Raw genomic sequence first — 21569 nt, 5'->3', positions numbered from 1 at the left:
CTAGCCTCTGCCCACGATTTCGTCTGCGGGTTGTTGGCATCAATGATCCACCTATATTCAGCAAATTGCTGCCGTTGATGGTTTGCCTGCTCCGGCATTTGGCAGCTTGCAAGCTGTCCTGCTGCTGACCTTGTTCCTCGCACTGTGCCTGTGATTGTTCCAGCAGCTCGCTGGGATGCCATATAATGTGCATGTTGGCATCGATGATCCTCCTCAGCTGCGCTTGAGGAGAACTCTGTGACTTCTCGCTCCTTCATAGCTCTCGTTGTTTGCGACAAATTAGATTCTCTTTTTCCAGGCATGTTAAAAATTGGCAAACTGTCAATTTTGATTAAAGGTGTTTGCCCATGTCAGTTTGTCTGCACTGCCTGGAGAAGATCAGATAATATGCAAATGTGTGTACACTGAGGATTAGTGCACACACAACCTCGGTTATCTCAGAAGCTGCGATAAGAGCAGTGTAATATAGTATATGGACATAAATTCGTAACAGTCTTTTGTGTGATTGAGGAACAAACATCCAAACACACAAACTTAGTAGGATTTGGCCTTTCTGCAACGCTGTATATTTGATGCATAAATGTGATAAAAGACCAAAGCATTTTTGGAAGACCAATATCCTATTTGTATGTTTCTGGATTGTCCTCTAGAATAAATGGTGTAGATTCTACAATAACTCTGTGTTGTTTCTACACCGTAAGAAACTCTGCCGGCCGCTTAAACCCCCCCCCCCCCCCCCCCCGTGTGCCGGCTACGTCAATTCATTTCTATGGGAACGTGCTATTTGAAACGGCTGTTTCGAATAGTGTTCGCTCATCTCTAATCTTGACTTCTTTTATTATGTTCCTTTGGGTTAGGCCCTGTTCATATCTGCATTGCAGAATCCATCACTAGCAGACTCCATATTATATTTGGAAAATAGTGTTGTGTACAGGGTTATCCTTCCCCAAATAATGGATACCACAATGGAACCCAACAGAATTCATTCTAAGTTACTGGGGTCTGTACGATGACGTTGGAGTCTGTCGTGTAACAGATCTGTGACTTAAAGGGAATCTCTCAGGTCCAAAATGTATTCCAAACCAATAAGAGTGCCATATAGGGGCCTGTAATAGGTATAGAAACATATCATAGTGGCCACTGCAGAAAAAAATCCTCTTTTTATGGATATGCAAATCAGTCTGCAAGTGCACTGGGGGTGGGGTTAATTTGTGAAATCTAGCAAATCAGGCTCCACCCCCGAAGTACTTTCAAGTTGATTTGCATACCATAAAAAGATTATCTCTGCAAAGTTTTAGTACTTTGTGGCCACAAACATATGTTACTGCTCCTATTAAAGGCCCCTACACAGGACTGGTACTGGTTTGGGAAGCATTTTGGACCCGATAGACTGGAATGACCCAACGCACATGAAACATATGACGATAGGCTCCCATAGACTTGGATGTCCAAAGATAGTTCATGTCAGGCAGCACATGGATGTCATCCGTGGGTGGCCTGTGTATCGGCCATGCTTACGCGACCCCATTCATTAGGGCCAGCGAGCATGGCTGCAAAACCGGACAGGAATAGGACCTGTCTTAAGTTTTGCGACACAGACTTTTTTCCCGCACATGGAACGGTTAAAATCACAATTGTGTGTATGGGCCCATACAATCCTTTCTTGCGTTTACACCAGTGAAAAATTTATTAACTCAGCTTAAAGTTGTGCAATATCCAGAAGAATATATAAATGAAAAAATATATCTATATATAAAATTGTTATAAAATTATTTCCTGAACCTTCTGATGCTCTGTCTAAGGCCAAGAAACATAACGTATGTCCAGTATCTGCCCCATTTGTCTTGAGGAACCTCTGCAGTAAGATCCTCTTAAATAAAGCCTGCTGTGCCCCCTCCTTCGCTCTTCTTGGCAGGCCGCTCCCAGGCTTATACCAAATAAGCAGCTGGGATTTATTTACTATGATTAAGAAAGCATTGAAAGTGGATATCTAACATTTTTAATACAAACATTTTAAAGGGTCTTTTGTAGCTATGAAATGATTACATTTGCTTCTTTAATGTCAGCCGGAGAAATGCATGACATTCATTTAGAGATACTTGGGCAGGAACAGCTTGTTGGTCACTAGAGGGCACGTATTAATGGGGGAAGGCAAACCTGGCAACTGCCTGGGGCTCCAAGAAACGGCTCCCGGAAAAAAGAACTGACCGGCTCCCATTGAAATCAATACGGCTTCATAATCCTGACCAAAAAAAACCCTTGTGAACTTACCCTTAGGCCCCCGACCAGATTGCTATTTGAAGAGTCTGCAGCCTTCATGTGAGCTCTGCTGCCTCCTCAGCACTTACCAAGCACAGCGTCGTCAATTGTATATCACCTATGCCTGGTATCACAGCTTATTCAGGGCTCCCCAGCCTTAAAGGATTGCATTGTTTAAAAAACCCCATTGAAATAGGGATTTAAACATATTTTAGTGCTTCCTGTTTCCTTTTATGGTATGATACCATACCAGTTTTTGGACAGGAATTTGAGGCGGTCTTCCAACTCGGTCACCTGCTTAAAAAATGCCCCAATGGAATCCGCAGGCAGGAAGGTGAAACTTAACCTCAAATTTCCAGCGCGTATTGGCATGCGTGATTAGTTTCCTGCAATGGGGCTCATCAGCATGAGGTCGCACCACTGCAATTCTACCACAGAAACTGCTGCAAGATTAGGTAGTGTGCTGAGGGAAAAAGCCGCCATCACTTACTCCGTTGAAAATAATATGAAGCAGATTTGGACAGGATTTTGTTAGGTGGAAGATTGCAAAAGCCACTATGTGAACACAGCCTTACAATTCTTGCTTCCTGCAGGATGCATGTCAGCTTTGCTGTGCAGACTGGGACATTGTCCCAGGAAAAGTGACTCCAAAACTACATACTGATGGACCGTCCTTAGAATGGGTCAATATCAGATCAGTGGGAGACAATCCCTTTAATGACAGCTGTCTTGTACTCCTGGTGGCCTAAATAAGCCTAAATAAGGCCTATTACACTGAGATATTTTAGGGCCAGTTATCAGGTGTAAGTGTCCATAAGAAGGATCATTCCCCATAATTGGTCTGTCTCAGTGCTGAGGATCAGCCTAATAAGAAATGCAAGGTCATGGGCAGCACATCGCTCTGAGAGTCATTGCAGGTAAGTGGAGGAGGAATAAGCAGTAGGACCACATGCTAGCGAATTAGGCTTATGCAAATGAGTGCCTAATGACATGTGTAGTCAATTGGTCCTCATTCTTAGGACCTATAAACATTGATAAGGGTCTGTATGCAGCTGTCCTGTCCCCCCTGGTCTTTGTGGTAGAAGGATGTAATCCATCACTTCCTAAAGACTGTAATAGTTAAATATATATGCGGTATATTGCAAAAAAAAAAAATTGCAAAAAAAAAGTATATATTATATGTCTCTTTTTTTGCAATTTTTTGAGTTTATTTGTGCAAAAAATTAGCAATATTTTATTTTACCTTTATCATCTCTCACTCCATTTTTGAAAAGTGGTGTGGTCTATTAAATGTGAGTTTTTAAGTTATAAAAATTGTATACCCCTGTATGGGGGGTAGCATAAAAAATAGAGTACCAGAGGTATGAGTCCTCCCATACATGTGGGAATATGGTCCATCAATTAGAGTCTGGGTCTCAGGCCAGGAAATCTAACCAATATACAGATCACATTTCTGAACCGTAAACCCCCGCATGGAGGAGGCCTGAAGGTGCACCAAATGTATCAAACATTGTACAACATTTGATAAATTTGACACAAATTACAGCAACGCAGACTCCAACAAAACAGCTGTAAACACTCCCGCCATGATAAATGAGCCCATTATTTACCTTCTACAGACTTCCAGCTAATTACATCTAATTAGCCCATCTTACGTCTAAACAAGTCCGTCTATGGCGGAGAAACTTCTCCCCCGCACTTGTTACACTGTAACTCCATAGAAAATGTATCCATCCTGAATCTGACCATGTTACGATGGTAAGAAAAATAATGGAAATACAAAAAAACATTTACTAGGGAAAGAGTTAAATGTGCTAATACAGGAAAATATCAGCTGGCATTGACGGCTTACAGTGCCCAGATCCGAAGTGTTGCATTCTTCAGGGATTACGGATCCAAATGAAGTACAGAGTATGCGTAGGCAGAGCAACAGCTGATGCCTAAAGTAGGTGGAGGCCAGACGTAAAAACCATCACCTTGCTTTCTCCACACCGCTGGGCCTCGCTACGTCTTCTAAAAACCACAACTATCGCCTCCGCTTTATAACAAAAAAAAATGTACCGTATACCGCGCAGTATTCATTCTCTTCTATTTGATGCCTCTGTATTGAATAACATGATCGCCTGTAACTTTATGCAGCAGTGATGGACGAAAAGACATTTTTCCCTAATTATTTTTTATTATTATTATTATTATTTTTTGCTTATTTATATGCAACGATATATTCCGCAGCACTTTACAGACATTTTCAGTCACTGTCCTATATAGGGCTCACAATCTACATTACCTATTAGTACGTCTTTGAAGTGTGGCCTCCCTTAGGTGAATGAGGGCCTATGGATGCATAGTGTATACATACATACATACATACATACACATATGTAGGGCTATGTATGTGTGTATATATTTTCCACTGCAATCACCCTTGGTAATAGTTATTGTATGACAGGCAATATGGTCTCCATTGGAGTAGTCTATGGATTTATATAGTAATGCAACCCTTGCAGAGGCATAACTTGAAGCTCCTGGATCCCAATGCAATAGCTGGAACGGGGCACCCACTTACCATGTTCTACATATAATACTGGTGTTTCATTATATTGTAGGGAACTCTTTGGGCCCCTTCAAGAACCAGGAACAAGAAGGGATTGCTACTTATAACTAATGCCCTTGATCCGCCTCTTTCTTAAAGGCATTGCCCAGGATTCTTTTTTTTTATGATCTCTCCATAGAATAGGCCATAAATATGTGATGGATTGACTGCTCAGGGCTGTATCAGACCCTGTACTGCACAGTACACGGAGCCGGCAGTGGATAGCTCTAATAATAATAATAAATTTTATTTATATAGCGCCAACATATTCCGCAGCACTGTACAATTTGTAGGGTTCAAATACAGACAGATACATAACAAAGAACGTCATTTCACACAATGGGACTGAGAGCTTACAATCTATGAGGTAGAGGGGGTGACACTAGAGGTAGCAGGGGCGGCATTGCTTATGCAGAGGTCAGACACTTTTGTAATAGAGGTGACTGTCATTACACAAACAAAATGAGCCATCACTAGTGGTGTCCTGTAACATGTGGATGGAGCTTGGATAAATAAAGTTAGCCTGAAAAGACATCATATCATGTGGGGTAATGTGGGAGCGGGGACAGAGGAGGGTTAGATTTTGGGGATTTTGGGGATTCTAATTATAGTACAGAAGGGTTTACGTTAGAAATTGTGATAGGCCTGTCTGAAAAGATGTGTCTTTAGTTTGCGTTTGAAACTGTAGAAATTGGGAGTTAATCTTATTGTCCAGGGTAGAGCATTCCAGAGAAGTGGTGCAGCTCGGGAGAAGTCTTGTATACGAGCGTGGGAGGTTCTGATAATAGAGGCTCTACTAATTATATAATGGCCAGGCACTGTTAATGCAGCTTAGTTCCCATTAAAGGGATTCAATCATTAAAATTAAATTTTTTCTCCCTAACACGTAGGAATAGCCTCAAGAAAGACTATTCTTCTCCTACCTTTAGATGTCTTCTCTGCACTGGCGTTCAGTAGAAATCCCAGTTTTCTTCTGTATGCAAATGAGTTCTCTCGCAGCACTGGGGGCTGTCCCTGACACTCAAACAGCACTGGGTGCGTCCCCAATGCTCCGAAAGAACTCTCACCTCTATCGTCATCTGGAGCGGCCTCTCTCCACATCTTCTTGGCGGTGGCTTTAAACTTCTAGGCTTCGGGCCTTGGGCAGAGCCGACTGCGCGTGCCCATGGCAATTTTCGTGTGGCCGCTTACACAGTAAAGCGGCCATTTTTTTTTGGCTGCTTACTCAGTAAAGCTGGGGTAAGCGGTCACAAGAAAATTGGCCGTGTGCATGCGCAGTCGACTCTGCCCGAGACCTGATGACAGAGCCGATTGCAGTTTGAAGCCGGAAGAAGATGCGCAGAGAGGCCGTTCCAGGCGAAGATGGAGGCAGCGCTGGGAATTTCTCTTGCAGCATTGGGGACGCCCCCAGTGCTACGAGAGAACTTATTTGCATACCAAAGAAAACCGGGATTTCTACCGAACAGCGACGCAGAGAAAACATCTAAAGGTAGAAGAATAGCCGTTCTTAAGGCTATTCCTTCATGTTAGGGAGAAAATTATTTTTTTTTAATGATTGAGTGGTAGCTACAGTGAGCTATACAGTGCACAGAGCTATCTGCTTACAGTCCCATGCACTGTACGGTACTGCCTGCACCCTTGAGCGACTGATCTATGCAGGAGCCAGCGTCAGCCCCACCAATAAAATATTTCTAACTTCTCTTATGGATAGGGTGGAAAAAAAAAACTTGGACCATCCCTTTAATTTTACATTACTGGATATATTCGCCAGGCGGCAGTCTAGGAAATCTAAGTGACATTGGAGTTATAAATGGAAATTTTAGATCCAGCATTCCCAGGGTAAAAAAAAAAAAAAAAAGATTCATCAAAGAATTGTTGGAAAGAATTGTTGATTCCTTTTTTTTTTTTTCCTACTTTAAGTAGGAGCCTTAAGTATGATTAATAGAAATCAGGCAGCTCACGCAGGGTTAATAGAAGACAGGGGGAAACACAAGCCTGACCTGACAGTGTGAATTTGTGGAATGTAGGACCTGAATGACTGCAAATCCTTGTCATTGTTTAAGCCAGATGCCTCCTAATTTTCATTTTGTTTGTACTCACCAGGCCAAGAAAGCCCTGAAAAACATCCTGCAGAAATGCACCCATCTGCCTGCACTCGAGCCCCTGCTGCACGACGCTCCGCCCAATATACTCAAGCACGTGGTCGGCCAGTTCAGTAAGGTAAAGGTTCTTCATAAAACACATTGCTGCTCCTTCATTGATTCCATTCCCAGCCAAGCATTGCAGGGACACTGCCTAAAACCCGCCATCCAGGGTGTACATTAAAGGATTAGATTTCCCAGGAATGCTACAAGACCGTGCCAAAGGCTTAGTGTCTTTTAGCACCAGAAAAGTGTGTCAACATGCCCCAAGGTGCGTTATTCTTCTTCTTAAATGTCCCACTCAGAGGGCAGAAGGTTAGTATTCAATACTATGTCACACAGACGGGCCGGCCGCTCCAGCGTTTGGTGTTACAGGCCTCCTCCCGATGTGGGGAAACTGATATTCTGTAACACGTTTTTGCCAGAAGGATCCGTCAGAACCATCAACCAACCACCTCCATTCACAGCTTTAGTGTAGAATTATTTGGCATGGGTACAGGTAGCGTGCCTTTTATTACTATCATCTATGACCTATATAGCAATAGCAGATTTTATGGCGTCATTCTCCTCACGTTGCTTCTCATTACACCGCCATATCCCTTCATAGTTCTTTTTAATTTGACATCTAAGTTGCCAAAACTTTTATTTAATTCTCTGTTTTTCTACTTTACTCTTCTCTTTTTTTTTACATAGATATTTTTATTCCATTTTTCTTATCCTGTTAAACATTCCTAGAAAAATACATTGGGTTGGGGATTCATCAAGACCGCTATAATGATCCTTGCTGGTATAGCTTTGTGTCATACCTGTTACTACAGCCAGAACAATCTGACACTGAAACTTACGATTAGGTTCTTTTTCTTGTCTTGTATGGGTAGTGTTTAATATAATATATTAGATAGTATAACATGTATTATTCAGCCATAGATTTCTATATTACTGTGACACGAGACCACCTGCTATTTTTTAAGGCTTTCATGGTAAAATGACGTTGTGGACCTCTGCCCTGGGTATCTTCCTGTTTATCAATCTATGGTTGGGTCAGGCAGATGGAGCAGTTTCTGTGAGCCTTCAGTTCAGGGAAATCCGATGTTCCCTTTAAACACTCAGTGAGCTATGGCTTATCAGTTGATATTAGAAGCTTCTAGATACATCAATGTGACACGGCTAGTCACTGGCAATGAACATTGTGGCGCCTGTAAGAGTAAGTATAGTAAGTTGTGGCAGCTCCTAGAGGTTCACATGGTAATCAGCTGACCGAAAATATATATTGACTTTTGTTCCCAATTTTTGCCCAGTCACCCAACAATGATTGTAACAAGCATTAAAATGATCCTTATCGGCAGAACACCTTCCCATGTAAACCAGGGCTGTGGAGTCGTGGGTTTGGACCAATTTTCGGTGGAGTAAGAGTCATAAAAATGTATTGATTTTGGCTTCAAATTGAAATTATTAATTTTTTTAATTATATTATACAATTAGTAGTATTTTACAATTAAAGGGGCTGTATCAGCAAAATTATGCTAATAGAGCCCCACATATGCGTGAATAGCCTTTAAAAAGGCTATTCAGGCACCGTAAATGTTATATTAACCCCCGGTCCCGTTTTTAAATAAAGACATAAAAAAATATATGCAAATCTTACCGAACGTGCATTGGGGGGTGGTGATGCCGCGTCATCTTCTGGCACGCCTGCCTCTTCTGTCTTTTTGGAGTGACGCCCTCTGGTCCCATCTCTTCTGCCGGCTTCCTATTGGTCTTCTTCCGGCTTGAGGTCTACAAATCTAGCGCCTGCATAGTAGCGCCTCCCTCCGGATCGCTACTGCGCAGGCTCACTCGCCATTTTACTTAATGGCAGTTCGGAGTACGCTCATGTAGTTCTACGGGGACTGGCAAGTGAGCCTGCGCAGTAGTGCTCCGGAGGGAAACGCTACTATGCAGGCACGGGATTTGAAGACAAGAAGACGGAAGAAGACCCGGAACCAGAGGGCGTAACTACTAGAAGACAGAAGAGGCAGGCGTGCCCAAAGATGACGTAGCATCATACATGTGTAAGCAGCCATTTTCTTGTGGCCTGTGGGCATGCACAGTCCGCTCTGCCCGAGGCCTAGAAATCTGCAACCTGGGCCGAAAGAAGAGGATGAAGAGAACGTTGCAGACGAAGATGGAGGCGGCACTGGAGAGAGTTCTCTCTCAGCATTGGGGATGCCCCCAGTGCTGTTTGAGCGCTGGGCCCCGCCCCCAGTGCTGCGAGAGAACTCATTTGCATACCGACAAGAACTGGGATTCCTATGGAACGGCGGCGCGAAGAACACAACGAAAGGTAGGAGAAGAATAGCCTTTCTTAAGGCTATTCCGACGTGTTACTCAGAAAAACAGGGTTTGTATGATGGGATCCCTTTAAAATTTAGTCTGTCTTCAGTCGACACTAGGGGGAACTTACTGCATACTTGGATATAATTGAGTTTGATGTATAAATAGTATGCAGTGGGTTCCAGAGCTCCCTCTAGTGGCAACTGCAGGTAATCAAAATTTTAACAGTGGTATGGAGCTTTATATAAGAAAAATGGAGCTTTGAGCACTGTAAGGATAATCTATAAAGATACATATAAGATATCAAACAGCACAGAATTGCTTACTTATATACAACAAACACAAATATGCTGTTCAAGGGTTAATATTCACTTTCTTTCTTTCTTTTTGCAAATAGTTGATGCTATTGGAATTGAAGCATGTTAATGTTAGTCTTCCAATAACTTTCCATGCTGTAATGAACGTTCTGTTGTCCCGACACTAGAGCTGGAAAAGACTCTTCTAATCACAGCAATAAATCTCAGCGTGTCCACTGAACTGATGTGTCAGAATACATTGTTTTCTGGCGTAAGCCAATCCATGTCTTCATATTTACTCAGCATTTCCACAAAAAATATGGCCAGAGATGTTTCCCATATTTTTTTCATTTATGTTATTAGCTGACATACTTTTTTTTTTTGTAGTTTTTTAACAAAACATGAGGGTAAGAACTGGGATAGTATCTTGTGGCTGGCTACAGGTTTATTAAAATTTACACTGACATTTTTACTTTTATGCAAGAATAGCATAGTCTATGGCGCTATCGCTGGCACAAAATTACTGGTACCCGGACAGAGAATTACATGGCAGTGGAAGTGTTGGGATCTGTCTGTAGAGAGGTACATCATGGCTGCATTATAAAAATCTGAACAGAGTCTATCTATTTTATTATCGAAACGAAAAACAGAGAATAGGTGCTCTAACATTTAGAAAAGGGTGAACATGCAAGGACTTAAGCCAAGGACCTATCCACTGTGATATCCAAAAAAATAGCAGCACTCCACAGTCATCTATCTATCTATCTATCTATCTATCTATCTATCTATCTATCTATCTATCTATCTATCTATCTATCTATCCATCTATGTGATCCAGTAGGTAAGAATACAGTTTAGAGCGTGAAACAGATACCGGGGTCTATATACAATACACAGGGCACATGATTCAGTTCAATTTCAGTTCACATGACCCGGGGTTGGTGATGTGGCCTAAACCACTGGGTCCATCTTTAGCAATAACCTGGTGGACAGGTAATTAAATTAACAGTCCCCGGACAACCCCTTTAAGCACCACCTCGACTGCAAACTGCTTGTCAGTTGAAATTGCATCCTGCAAGCAGACCCCAGCCATTACATAATATTTAGGAACACCCCAGTTCTAGTGTCTTACTTCTAGAATGGCAGGTTATGTCTTTTTAGTGCTGTCCTATCACAGAGAAAAACACTAGTACTGTGTATTCACAGTCCTCACCTCACTGGACCAAACCACATATATCTAAATAAGTTTTGATATGTCCTAGTTAGGAATGAAGTTTGTAGCTATGGCATCTTGGAAAAAAAAAGTATGTGTGTGTGTATATATATATATATATATATATATATATATATATATATATATATATCCTAAATTGAAAAGGTCTGAATTCTGAGTATGCACCACTGAAAGCCCAATCTATTCCACAAAATTATTAAGAAATACATATTTCCCCTTAGAATTCAGTGTAGTCAAATTTTGATGTAGACTTTTAGGCTCTAAGGAGTTAATCCACTCAGTTAGCTAATAAAATGTATCCTTTAACTTTACATTGAGAGCCATAAGCACTGGAGACATCACATTACATAGCCACATTAACTCCTTCCCAAAACACACACAATGAACACAATAATGAATTTAAGGACAATGGTCAGATTGCAGTGTTTTGGTCATCTAGTCTCCCCAAAAGGAATAAAAATTGATTAAAAAAAAAAAAAAAGAAATGTAAAACCCAAAATGGTACCAATAAAAACTACAGCTCAACTGCAAAAGAACAAACCCTCACACAGCTTTATTCACAAAAAATTAAACACAAAGTGCGTTTTTTTGTTCGAGGTTTAAGTTTCTCCATAATCGTAATGACCATGGTGGAATTGCCTTTTTTTCCTCTTTTCATCCCACAGATTACTTACAGAGCCTTCACACGGAGTAAACGCGTGTGTATTTGTGCAAAATACACGTGTAAAAATAAGACTCCCATTGACTTCAATGACATTTTACAGGGGTATTTTTACACATGTAAAAATATCATTGAAGTCAATGGGAGTCTTATTTTTACACGTGTATTTTTACACATGTATTTTGCAAAAATACACGCGCGTTTACTCCGTGTGAAGGCTCCTCTAGATTTGATATTAAAGAGCACCATTAAACAATACATGTCCTGCAAAAAACAAGTCCTCATATGGCTAGATTATTGGAAAGCTAAAAAAAGTCTATGGCTCTTAAAGGCAGAGAGGAACAAAATTAAAAATATGTATACTGTATATACTCGAGTATAAGCCAAATTTTTCAGCACAGTTTTTGTACTGAAAAAGCCCTCCTCGGCTTATACTCGAGTCAAGAAAAAAAAAAATATATATATATTTTTTTTTTTTTAGGAAGGAAGAGGGGTGTCTATGACCAGCCGCAATAGTAATGTATAGAATCTCCCATAAAATAGTGAAAAAAAAGAAGCTTTAAAAAAAATATAATAAAAAAATAAAGTAAATAAAAGTTGTAAATTCCTCCTTTCCCTAGAATACATATAAAAGTAGAAAATTACTGTGAAACACAAACACATCAGGTTTCCCTGTGTCTGACAGTGCCCGGTCTACTGAATATAGGGGATCTGCAGTGCTCCTGTTCCGTCAGGAAGGGGTTAATAGGAGCACTGCAGATCCCTTATATTCAACCAGACTGAATTCCAAGTGGGGGGGGGGGGAAAACCCCAGTCCTCAAGCTCAGGGGAGAGGCAGACAGACACCAAAACACCCCCTCCCCTTCCCCAGCATCTACTACACCCAGAAACTCCGACCATTTTAATTTTTGACATTTTCCAGTATCTGCTGCATTTCCCCCCCCCTCGGCTTATACTCGAGTCAATAAATTTTCCCAGTATTTTGAGGTAAAATTAGGGGCCTCGGCTTATATTCGGGCGGCTTATACTCGAGTATATACGGTATGTCAGAAAGCAGTGAAAATATACCATCACCGTTTATATCGGCGATAAGGATCTGCACTTTGCATCATAATCTCTCATTTGTCTTATTTGTATGTTTAAAACCACCTTCATATTATTTGTAAAAATTTTGTTTGCTCACTAAAAAAAAAAAAATACAACTCAGGCTACAAGTCCTGCCGTCCATTATACTATACAATAAAATAATGAACAAGCTTCCTATCCATGCCTGTGTCTCTTGCCCAATTTGCAGGTAGGCCCTCAACAATGAAAACACTGTGAAGATTTAATGCTTCCCTTAACACAAAAATCTCAGCTAGGTTTCCTTTTTTAATGAGGCTCTGAAAGTTATGAACTTGAAATAATTGTCGGGCCGCTCACATGCACACTCCACACAAGTGGAATGCCGCCTTAGGGCATTACAGGCCATGAAATGATTTCTTTAATAAAGAAGGATGGGATATTAAAGGACTCTTTTTGTCTCATTAGGTAACGGCAGACCACAGCTGCATAGAATGTTCTAAATATAACATGAATTTAGTAAGTGGCTTTCATCCAATCTGGCTCCCAGCGAGCTTTACATTATTAGATACAGACATGCATCCATGCTTGGGGTGGAATCCCACCGCACAGCCGTGGCCCTTTTTACTTGACTTGCTAACTTCACAAAGGCTAATAGGGGACCAAAAACATTTGTAATCATTCCGTCATTTATGTTCTCCCGTGCCTTTTGTTATTCTCGCCACCCATAAGCTTGTACTTAGATGTAGAAATGATGCTCCACATGGGAGATCGTACACTTGTCTTTCTAGACTTTATTAGCTAAGAGGGTGCACTGTGGTGAATGAGGTTTAGAAGCTCCCCCCCCCCCCCCGTTTATAGGGACACTAAACCTAAAAATAAATGATGAAAATAAACAGAAAGTATAGGTGTCCCCGCTGTCAGTCTGTAACATTCGCTAAAACAGTCTCGTAGATATCCTGCAGAGAACAACAAGGGTTAATCTCCAGCTTCTTCTTAGTTTGGTGGCTGGGGGGGGGCTAAAATCATTGATATCAGAATGGAGTGGCTTTTTTAATGCAGATTTTGCTGCAGTTTTTAAATCCAAATTCAGGGGGTTCCTAAAAAGGAATGGGAAATATATAGCATGCACTTAGACCTTTAGTCCACTCCTGACTTTGTCTTAAAAGAAAACGCTGCGCAATATGCAACAAAAAAAACACTGTTTTTCCACAACGTGGGGCCTCGGCTTAGAACAGTCTAGGGTTAGAGTTGTAGGGGGAGGTTAGTGACATAGTGAGCATATTTTTGTTGTGTCCAAGTGCTGTTGCTGCTGAGGAATACAAAGTTTTTCTATCTGCGAAAGAGTTGTTTGGTGCACTCTGGGTAGGGCCACACTTGTTGGAGCACTCGTTATCTCTAGTGGTCGCCACCCAGTGCCACCCCAAAAAAACAGAAAGACGAACATGTCCCATAGACAGTAATATGCAGCAACCACAAAATATGGTGCTGCCCCCTAGTGCACCTTACTGCTTGTTTGTTTACAGAAAAAGGTTGATTTTTTGACACTACATATATTTGTTGACTACGTCTCTACCTGACTCTACAATAGCATGTAAGTGGGGTGTACAAGTGGTTGGGATGGCGGCAGACTATTTGCTGTTTTCGGGGAGTATTGCTTCAGCCAGTTTTCTTGCAACCTGTCTCACGACTGTTATGAGGAAGATGGAGATCATGGCTGATCTCCTGGGACACAAAGAACATTTCTGTGTATATTTCTCACCTTCATTTGTAATATGGGACAAAATAGGATGAAAGGAAATGAAGGAGGCAAGGGCCCGAATTCTGTTTGCTTTATGTTACATTTTCTGTAATGGGTTTATCAGCATTTGCACTAGATAGGTGAAGCATAAAGCAGGTATAAGATATCTAGGAACTACCCAGGGTGTAATACAGTACATGTTATTGACTAGTTCCTGCAGCTACTATGACTATCAATTCTGCAAGCGGTTTTTCCCTTCTGGTTAAGCCATCCCTTATTCACTGTACTTGTACTTTGACTATCATCAATATAAAATCAATGGAGTGCTGTCCGACCAGCACGTGACCACAGCTCCATAGGGAATGGGGATGAAAATCCCTTGTTTGAACTTCCACTGATCCAGGTGGTAAGACACCTTTTGGCTAAGGCCCCACGTTGCGGAAAAGCTGCATTTTCTTTTGGTGCATATTTTGTTGCATTTTTATGGAGCCAAGAATGTTTGGAAAATGAATGTGAAATATAGGTAGCGCTTCTACTTCTGCCTTCTGTTAAATGCATCCCTGGCTTTTGTCTCAAAAAACACAGTAAAATCTGCAACAAGAAAAAAAGCAGCATTTCTGCAATGTGGGGCCTTAGGCTAAGTTCACATCTGTGTCAGAGGACTAGAACAACAGACAGCACAGACCACTAAAATAGCAGTTGGACATGTAGCCCCACAGATCCTATTGACTGTAATGGGGTCCATTGGCTCTCCATTGTTTTTAAACTGAAAGCAGAGGAGGAAAAGGCTATGCGTGCAGATATTTTTTCTCCATGGACATTGCTCTTAGACTCTAACCATTGTGACTGTAGCCCAACCCTTGGTTCACATCTGTGTTTGGTAATCCGTTTGAGGGAGTCTGCAACGGACTACCGAAGCGGTGTGCAGTGAAAGCACACGGACTCCATAGACTATAATGCTTGCCACGAGATCTCCGCACAAGTCATGTGGACACAAAAGTGGATTGTGAAGTAGTTTCCTGGCTGCATGTTCCCTGCAGAGATCTTGTGGCAAGCACACGGACCCCATATAGTCTATAGGGTCCGTGTGCTTTCACTGCCAGTGCATTTGGTATTCCGTTCCCATGCGGACTCCCCCCGAATGGGATACCAACACAGATGTGAATGAGGCCTTATACTGCTTAACACCACCTATTTAGTGCTAAAGAGGTAAAAACTGCCAGTGGACTCTAGGAATAGGATTGTGCAGCTGTCAGACACTCCTGGCACCCATGACCGCCCAGAGTACAATACATTGAGCAACCTGTCTGTCCTCCTTGCCTTCCAGTAGGTGCCAGTGGACCATTGGGTAGACACTACTGGCTATTGTTATGGGTTCCCATTAGCCTCTTAGTACTGGTGATGAAGCACCCCTTGCCTGGCCCTGTTATTAGCTATGATTATACATATTCAGGACAATTCCCTCTTTTTTTTTGCTTTTTTTCCCTTCTGGTTAGAGCTGAGGGAAAGCAGATTGGTTTGAGGTACAAATGTGTTCCAGCATTGCAATAAAAGTCAAACAGATTTAGTGATAGAGTGGGCTGTAAAATGCAGGCATTAGATAGGGAGATAAGTCGTGCTAAGGTCGTAAAGATCTAATTGAGGTATTAGGCAAATAATCAGGAGTGTGAACTCGCAACCTCTCCTTGTGAGCTGCACCAAGTGCATACAATGGGCCGCAGAGCTGGAACGGCTCAAGGGTTAAGGAAACAAGTTATTTAGAGGTCCTCTCCGCCAGCCAAAAATACTCTGGAATCGCTCATTACTACATTCTTTCCTTCATTAGGTATAAAGCCATATCTAGGCGTCTTTGAAATATGTAGATACAGGGCGCTGTGTTAGATTTGGTACTATCCAGTGCACCGCCACATGACGGCCTCCAAATTACACCTTTCACTCTATGACTACAGAAATACCCACTTACAAATCTGAAAATCTTTACCGTTTCTAAAGAGCTTTCTTATTACCAGCAATTTTGTTGCATTTGAGGAAATTTCAAGAATGCACCCTTCTCTTTTCTATACCTCCCCCCCATAAAAAAGGGGGAAATTATGATGTCATTCTGTAAGAGGAAAAGTCTTCTGTCACAACCAATTGCTTACATCATTAATGTGGTAGATTAGCGAATAGTCGGGACCAAATTGATCACAATATGACAGCAGGATCAGACTACAGAGGCTTTATTTGTAGTCTCTTACTATGGAGATGCTTAGGGGCTATAGGCAAAAATAATATGATATTTTTTTTATTAAGACTAGGTGCAAACTTGCTGTATTTCTCATTTTAAATGCAAGAAAACATTATAAAACTAGTAGTGCAGAGGTGGATATTCCCTTTAAGATGTCCCTTTTTTTTGTCAAACTTGGTAAAAAGGCCATACTGCCTTTCTCAGTGTCTGGGAAAGTTGGGTAGAAACGAATAAGGCACCTAGGTGTCAGCAAATTTCATTTGCCATGTTTGCCCAATTGGTGGGCATGCTGAGCGTCAGACCCCACTGATCTGGTATTTGCAAGTTGCAGCGTGTCCGTGCTGCGATCTTTTCCACAAAGTGGGGATGGGATTCGCACGAATCCCATCCACTTTACCTGCCCTGTACAACACCGTGATTTTTCCCGCAGTGTTTACGACCCATGGGGCCCCGGCCTAATAATCGCTTTGCTTGCGCCGATCCAATCCTATTTTCAGAAGTTTGCCAAAAACAAACATCAAAAAGGACAAATTAGGCTGCGTTCACGCGTAGTTTTTGGGTCAGGAATTTGGTCAAGAATCCATACATTCCTATGTAATCTTTTTTTTTTTTTTCCTGCTAGCAGATTTTCCACTAGCAGAAAAAAGAATAAACATGTCCATTGTCAGGCGGATTCCGCCTCAGGAAATCAATACAAGTCAATGGGAGGCATTTGGGAGTGCGTTTTTTTTTACACGGTTTTTGGCAAAAACTGCCTCAAAAAACATCAGGTGGATTTTCCACCTCCCATTGACCTGCATTGATTTTTTTTTCAGGCAGAATCGCCTGAAAAACGCTTAAAAAAAAGCCTCTAAAAACTCCTCAAAAAACGCCTCATGAATTTTCCTGAAGTGGATTTTTCTTGACCAAATTCCTGACCAAAAAATTCAGTGTGAACGCAGCCTTAAGCCGCCAATTAGAAATGAAGATTGGACAAAAACAGTTACCTCTGAAGGCACCTGATACTCATGAAGGTTGTGACACAACTACTCTAGTGTCCTTAATGGCAAATTTTAATAGCTGTGAAACATTATGCAGTGTGGGGGTTGCCTGTTACTAAATACAGAGGACAAATACTTGTCATCAGGTGTCAGGGAAAGGTTACAGCTAGAGATGAGCGAGTACTGTTCGGATCAGCCGATCCGAACAGCACGCTCCATAGAAATGAATGCATGCACCTGGTACTTCCGCTTTGAGGTCTGCCGGCCGCTTAACCCCCCGCGTGCCGGCTACGTCCATTCATTTCTATGCGAGCGTGCTTTTCGGATCGGCTGATCCGAACAGTACTCGCTCATCTCTAGTTACAGCTGAACCCCATGTTGCTGAAATGCAGATTTTTTGTTGCAGATTTTGCTGCGTTTTACCAGGAGTGAGCAAAAGAACAAGGTGCAAGAACATCCTATATATTTCCCATTCCTTTTGTAGCCATTCTTGGTTTGGGCTGCAGCAAAATCTGCAAAAAAAACACCCTGCATTTCTGCAATGTCGGGCCTCAGCCTTATGACAATCCCTGATTTATGAAAAATGTTTTTTATTTTTCAGGCACTGTTCCATTCTTGTCATTGGGCTGTGTCTAGTATTGCCTGTCATCCCTATTTCAATGAAAGGTGCTAAGCTGCAATACCAGACACAACCCCTGACCAAGAGTGGTGCTGTTTTTTCAAAACTTAAGGCTGGGTGGTGGAACTGTGGTAGATATACCGCAACAAAAACCGTAGCATTTTACATTCCCTGCAAAGTGGATGGGACCCTAGCAATTCCCATCCACACATCACATTTCCGCCACGTTTTTTTTACACAGTGCTTTTTGGCCGCGGTTCACTACGTGGGGCCTTGGCCTAAACATCCTTTCTAGAAATGACTGAACAGAATGTTTAAACACTGTACACATCCAAAGTACGTTTTTTTCATTGTGCTTTTCTTCCCCCCCCGTTTTGGGGAAATGCCTTTTAATAACATGCAATGATTTATTTGCAAAAATCTGAAAATAATGAAATTTCTGCTTGGAACAGAAGTAATGAGGCATCAGAATATTACTCCCCGCTCTCGCACAATATACTGTGTCTGGCGCACTTTGGTCTCCCTCCAAATATACACTTTTTTTTTTTTTCTCCCCTGAAAAGTACGGTAAGAGACATTCTCTGGTTCTTGTCCTAATGTTCTCTGACCACCGTTCCAAGCCATTAAATCATTTATTTGACGATACGCGAAGGACCCCATTGAGAATAGGCTTGCCAAATGTTCATGTGATGGCAGAACACACTTTCACGAGCCCTAATCTGAGAAAAATCCAATATAGGCTGAAAAACTGTGTGGATTTAAGATATTAGCAATGGCTCACAGCATGGAGCGGCGGGATAATGTACTCGTAACACGGGTCAGCGAGCGCAGCGCAGAGGTATTTCACCATTATGGCTATTGTTTATGGGACTGGGGTGCTGAACTGCAATTTATGTACCATAAGATTGTGTTGATAAACTTGTGCTGACTTTTTGTGTTTTCGCTGGTGACGTGAACAAGTTCAGACATCCTGTAAGTCCGGGGTGGAAAAAGCAGAAGGGGATTGCCTAAATAAAACCAAAAAGTTCCTGTAGCAATAAATGTCTTAATTGTTCGTTTCAGTAAAGTTATCTTAATACGACTCAGCTTTCTTTTATTACGGTATATTCTATTAATGGAAAGCATGGTATCTTGGTGTTATGGTTCTCATCCAGCTTTCCCAGTCTCCTGAATGGGTTAGTATGCCTAATTATGCTGTCAACATTGGGCACAACTGCCACTCTTGACTCTAAAAATAAAAAAATAAATAAAAAGGTTGATGGCAACCCATGTCATAGTGGAGGCTGCCATATTATTCATCACACAGCTTTCCCATGAACAGATATAAGCATAGGTTCACACTTCCATATTTTTAGCCATTGTTCTGATCCATTATGTGCAGAACTTTTTTCTCCCTTACCCTTTGTTCACATCTGCGTTCGGTATTCCGTTCAGGGAGTCTGCACGGGGACCCCCTCAACGGAACGCAACTGCAAGCGGTGTGCAGTAAAAGCACACGGACCCCATAGACTATAATGGGGTCCATGTGCTGGCCGCGTGCTCCCCACACGATTCATGTGAACAGGAAAGTAGATTGTGAAGTTCTTTCCTGTCCACATGATCCCTGCGGAGATCTTGCGGCAAGCACACAGACCTCATTATAGTCTATGGGGTCCGTGTGCTTTCACTGGCACACCGCTTGTAGTTGCGTTCGGTATTCCGTTTGGGAGGGGTCCCTATGCAGACTCCCCCGAACAGAATACAAACGAGGCCATTTTGCCTGTGTCTGTCATTATATCTATATAGTCCCTTTTGCTGATCCCATGATGGATCAGAAAAACAGATAAAACTATGGTAGCATGAACCTAGCCTAAAGGAGAATATCATACCCCATAGACTATAATGGAGTCCATGTGGTTTCCGCTCGGTTTCCGAGAGAAAAATTTTGCTTGCGTCGTAAACGGAAAAATGAAACATGTTATAAGAGATGGAATATGGTGAAGCAAAAAAAAAACAAAAAAAAAAACTTTCTTTCCAGATTTTTTTAACTAGTAAAGTATAAGGGTCCATTCACATGGAATAAACGCGCTCATTTTGGCAAAATACATGTGTAAAGAATACAGGGCCATTCACACGGAGTAAACGCAAGCTGATTATGGCAAAATACACGTGTAAAAATCAGACTCCCATTGACTTCAATGCCATTTTTTACACGTGTAAAAAACGTGTGTTTTTGCGCGTTTTTTGACACGTATTTTACATATGTAAAAAATGGCATAGAAGTCAATGGGAGTCTGATTTTTACACGAGTATTTTGCCATAATCAGCTCATGTTTACCTCGTGTGAACGGCCCCTACACGTGTAAAAATAAGACTCCCATTGACTTCAATGACATTTTACACGTGAATTTTGACGTGTATTTTGATGTGTTTTTTTACACGTGTAAAAATAAGACTCCCATTGTGACTTCAATGACATTTTTTTACACGTTAAAAAAAACACATCAAAATACACGTCAAAATTCACGTGTAAAATGTCATTGAAGTCAATGTGTATTCAAGTGTATTCTGTGTGAATGGACCCTAAAAAATAACAAATAGGGTATTGCTCTATTCATACTGACCCACAGTATTAGTATTAGTAACATTTTTTTTCCTGTGCCGTTATAAAATACAACTTGTCTTACCAAACCGACAAGCATTCACATAGCTCCATTGATGAAAACTTAAAAAAAAAAGTTCAGAAAAAATTTAAGTGGAAAAAAAAGTAAATTCTAAATTGGTCTGGACCTGAAAGGGTTAAGCACGAAGAAGAAAAATTGATCCCATACTAACAAAATAAATCCCTGCTGTTCACTTTTAAATTAGGTTTTCCTTTCATTCACTCAGCAGATATTACTGTTGTTGTGATCAGTTGGGAAGGACTTGTATACGCTTTTGTATTATATTATAGATTATATTTCCAGTCACTTCACATTTGTATGTTGGTATGTTCCAGCTTTTCAGAAGCAAAATAAATCATTAAACTATTAGATAACGCGGTAGTGCTACACAGTACTGTGTAAGCAGCCATTTTCTTGTGGCCGGCGGGCATGCGCAGTCGGCTTTGCCCGAGGCCTAGAAGTTTGAAGCCAACCCCCTGAAGAAGACACGTCAAGACCCCATTCCTGAAGAAGATAGAGGTGGCGCTGGAGAGTTCTCTCACAGCATTGGGGACGCCCCCAGTGCTGCGAGAGAACTCATTTGCATACCGGAGAAAAGTGGGATTTTAACCGAATGGCGGCGCAGAGAAGACAGCTAAAGGTAGGAGAACAATAGCCTTTCTTAAGGCTATTCCTACGTGATAGGCAGAAAAAATTGAGTTTAAATGATAGGATCCCTTTATTAGAAATCTACTAATCAGTGCCAAAATATGAAGTGTAAAGGGACAGATAGATTTTCGTCAAAAGAAGGACAAATACGGC

General features: G+C 41.5%; 1 protein-coding gene across 2 annotated transcripts in view; it reads left to right on the top strand.

Moving 5' to 3' along the window:
• The window catches only part of SPAG6 (sperm associated antigen 6), a 149166-nt gene that overhangs the window by 115001 nt on the left and 12596 nt on the right, over nt 1-21569 (top strand). For both annotated transcript variants that reach the window (XR_012715477.1, XM_075271736.1), the window contains exon 9: nt 6956-7072. Coding sequence is in view for 1 of the 2 variants with exons in the window: in XM_075271736.1 (XP_075127837.1) it covers nt 6956-7072 (117 nt within the window). In the remaining variant the exon portion in view is untranslated. The remainder of the gene's footprint in view (nt 1-6955; nt 7073-21569) is intronic.

The sequence above is a fragment of the Leptodactylus fuscus genome, chromosome 4, assembly GCF_031893055.1.
Source record: "Leptodactylus fuscus isolate aLepFus1 chromosome 4, aLepFus1.hap2, whole genome shotgun sequence".
Classification (NCBI taxonomy): Eukaryota; Metazoa; Chordata; class Amphibia; order Anura; family Leptodactylidae; genus Leptodactylus; species Leptodactylus fuscus.
This window is presented reverse-complemented; position numbering and strand designations above follow the sequence as displayed.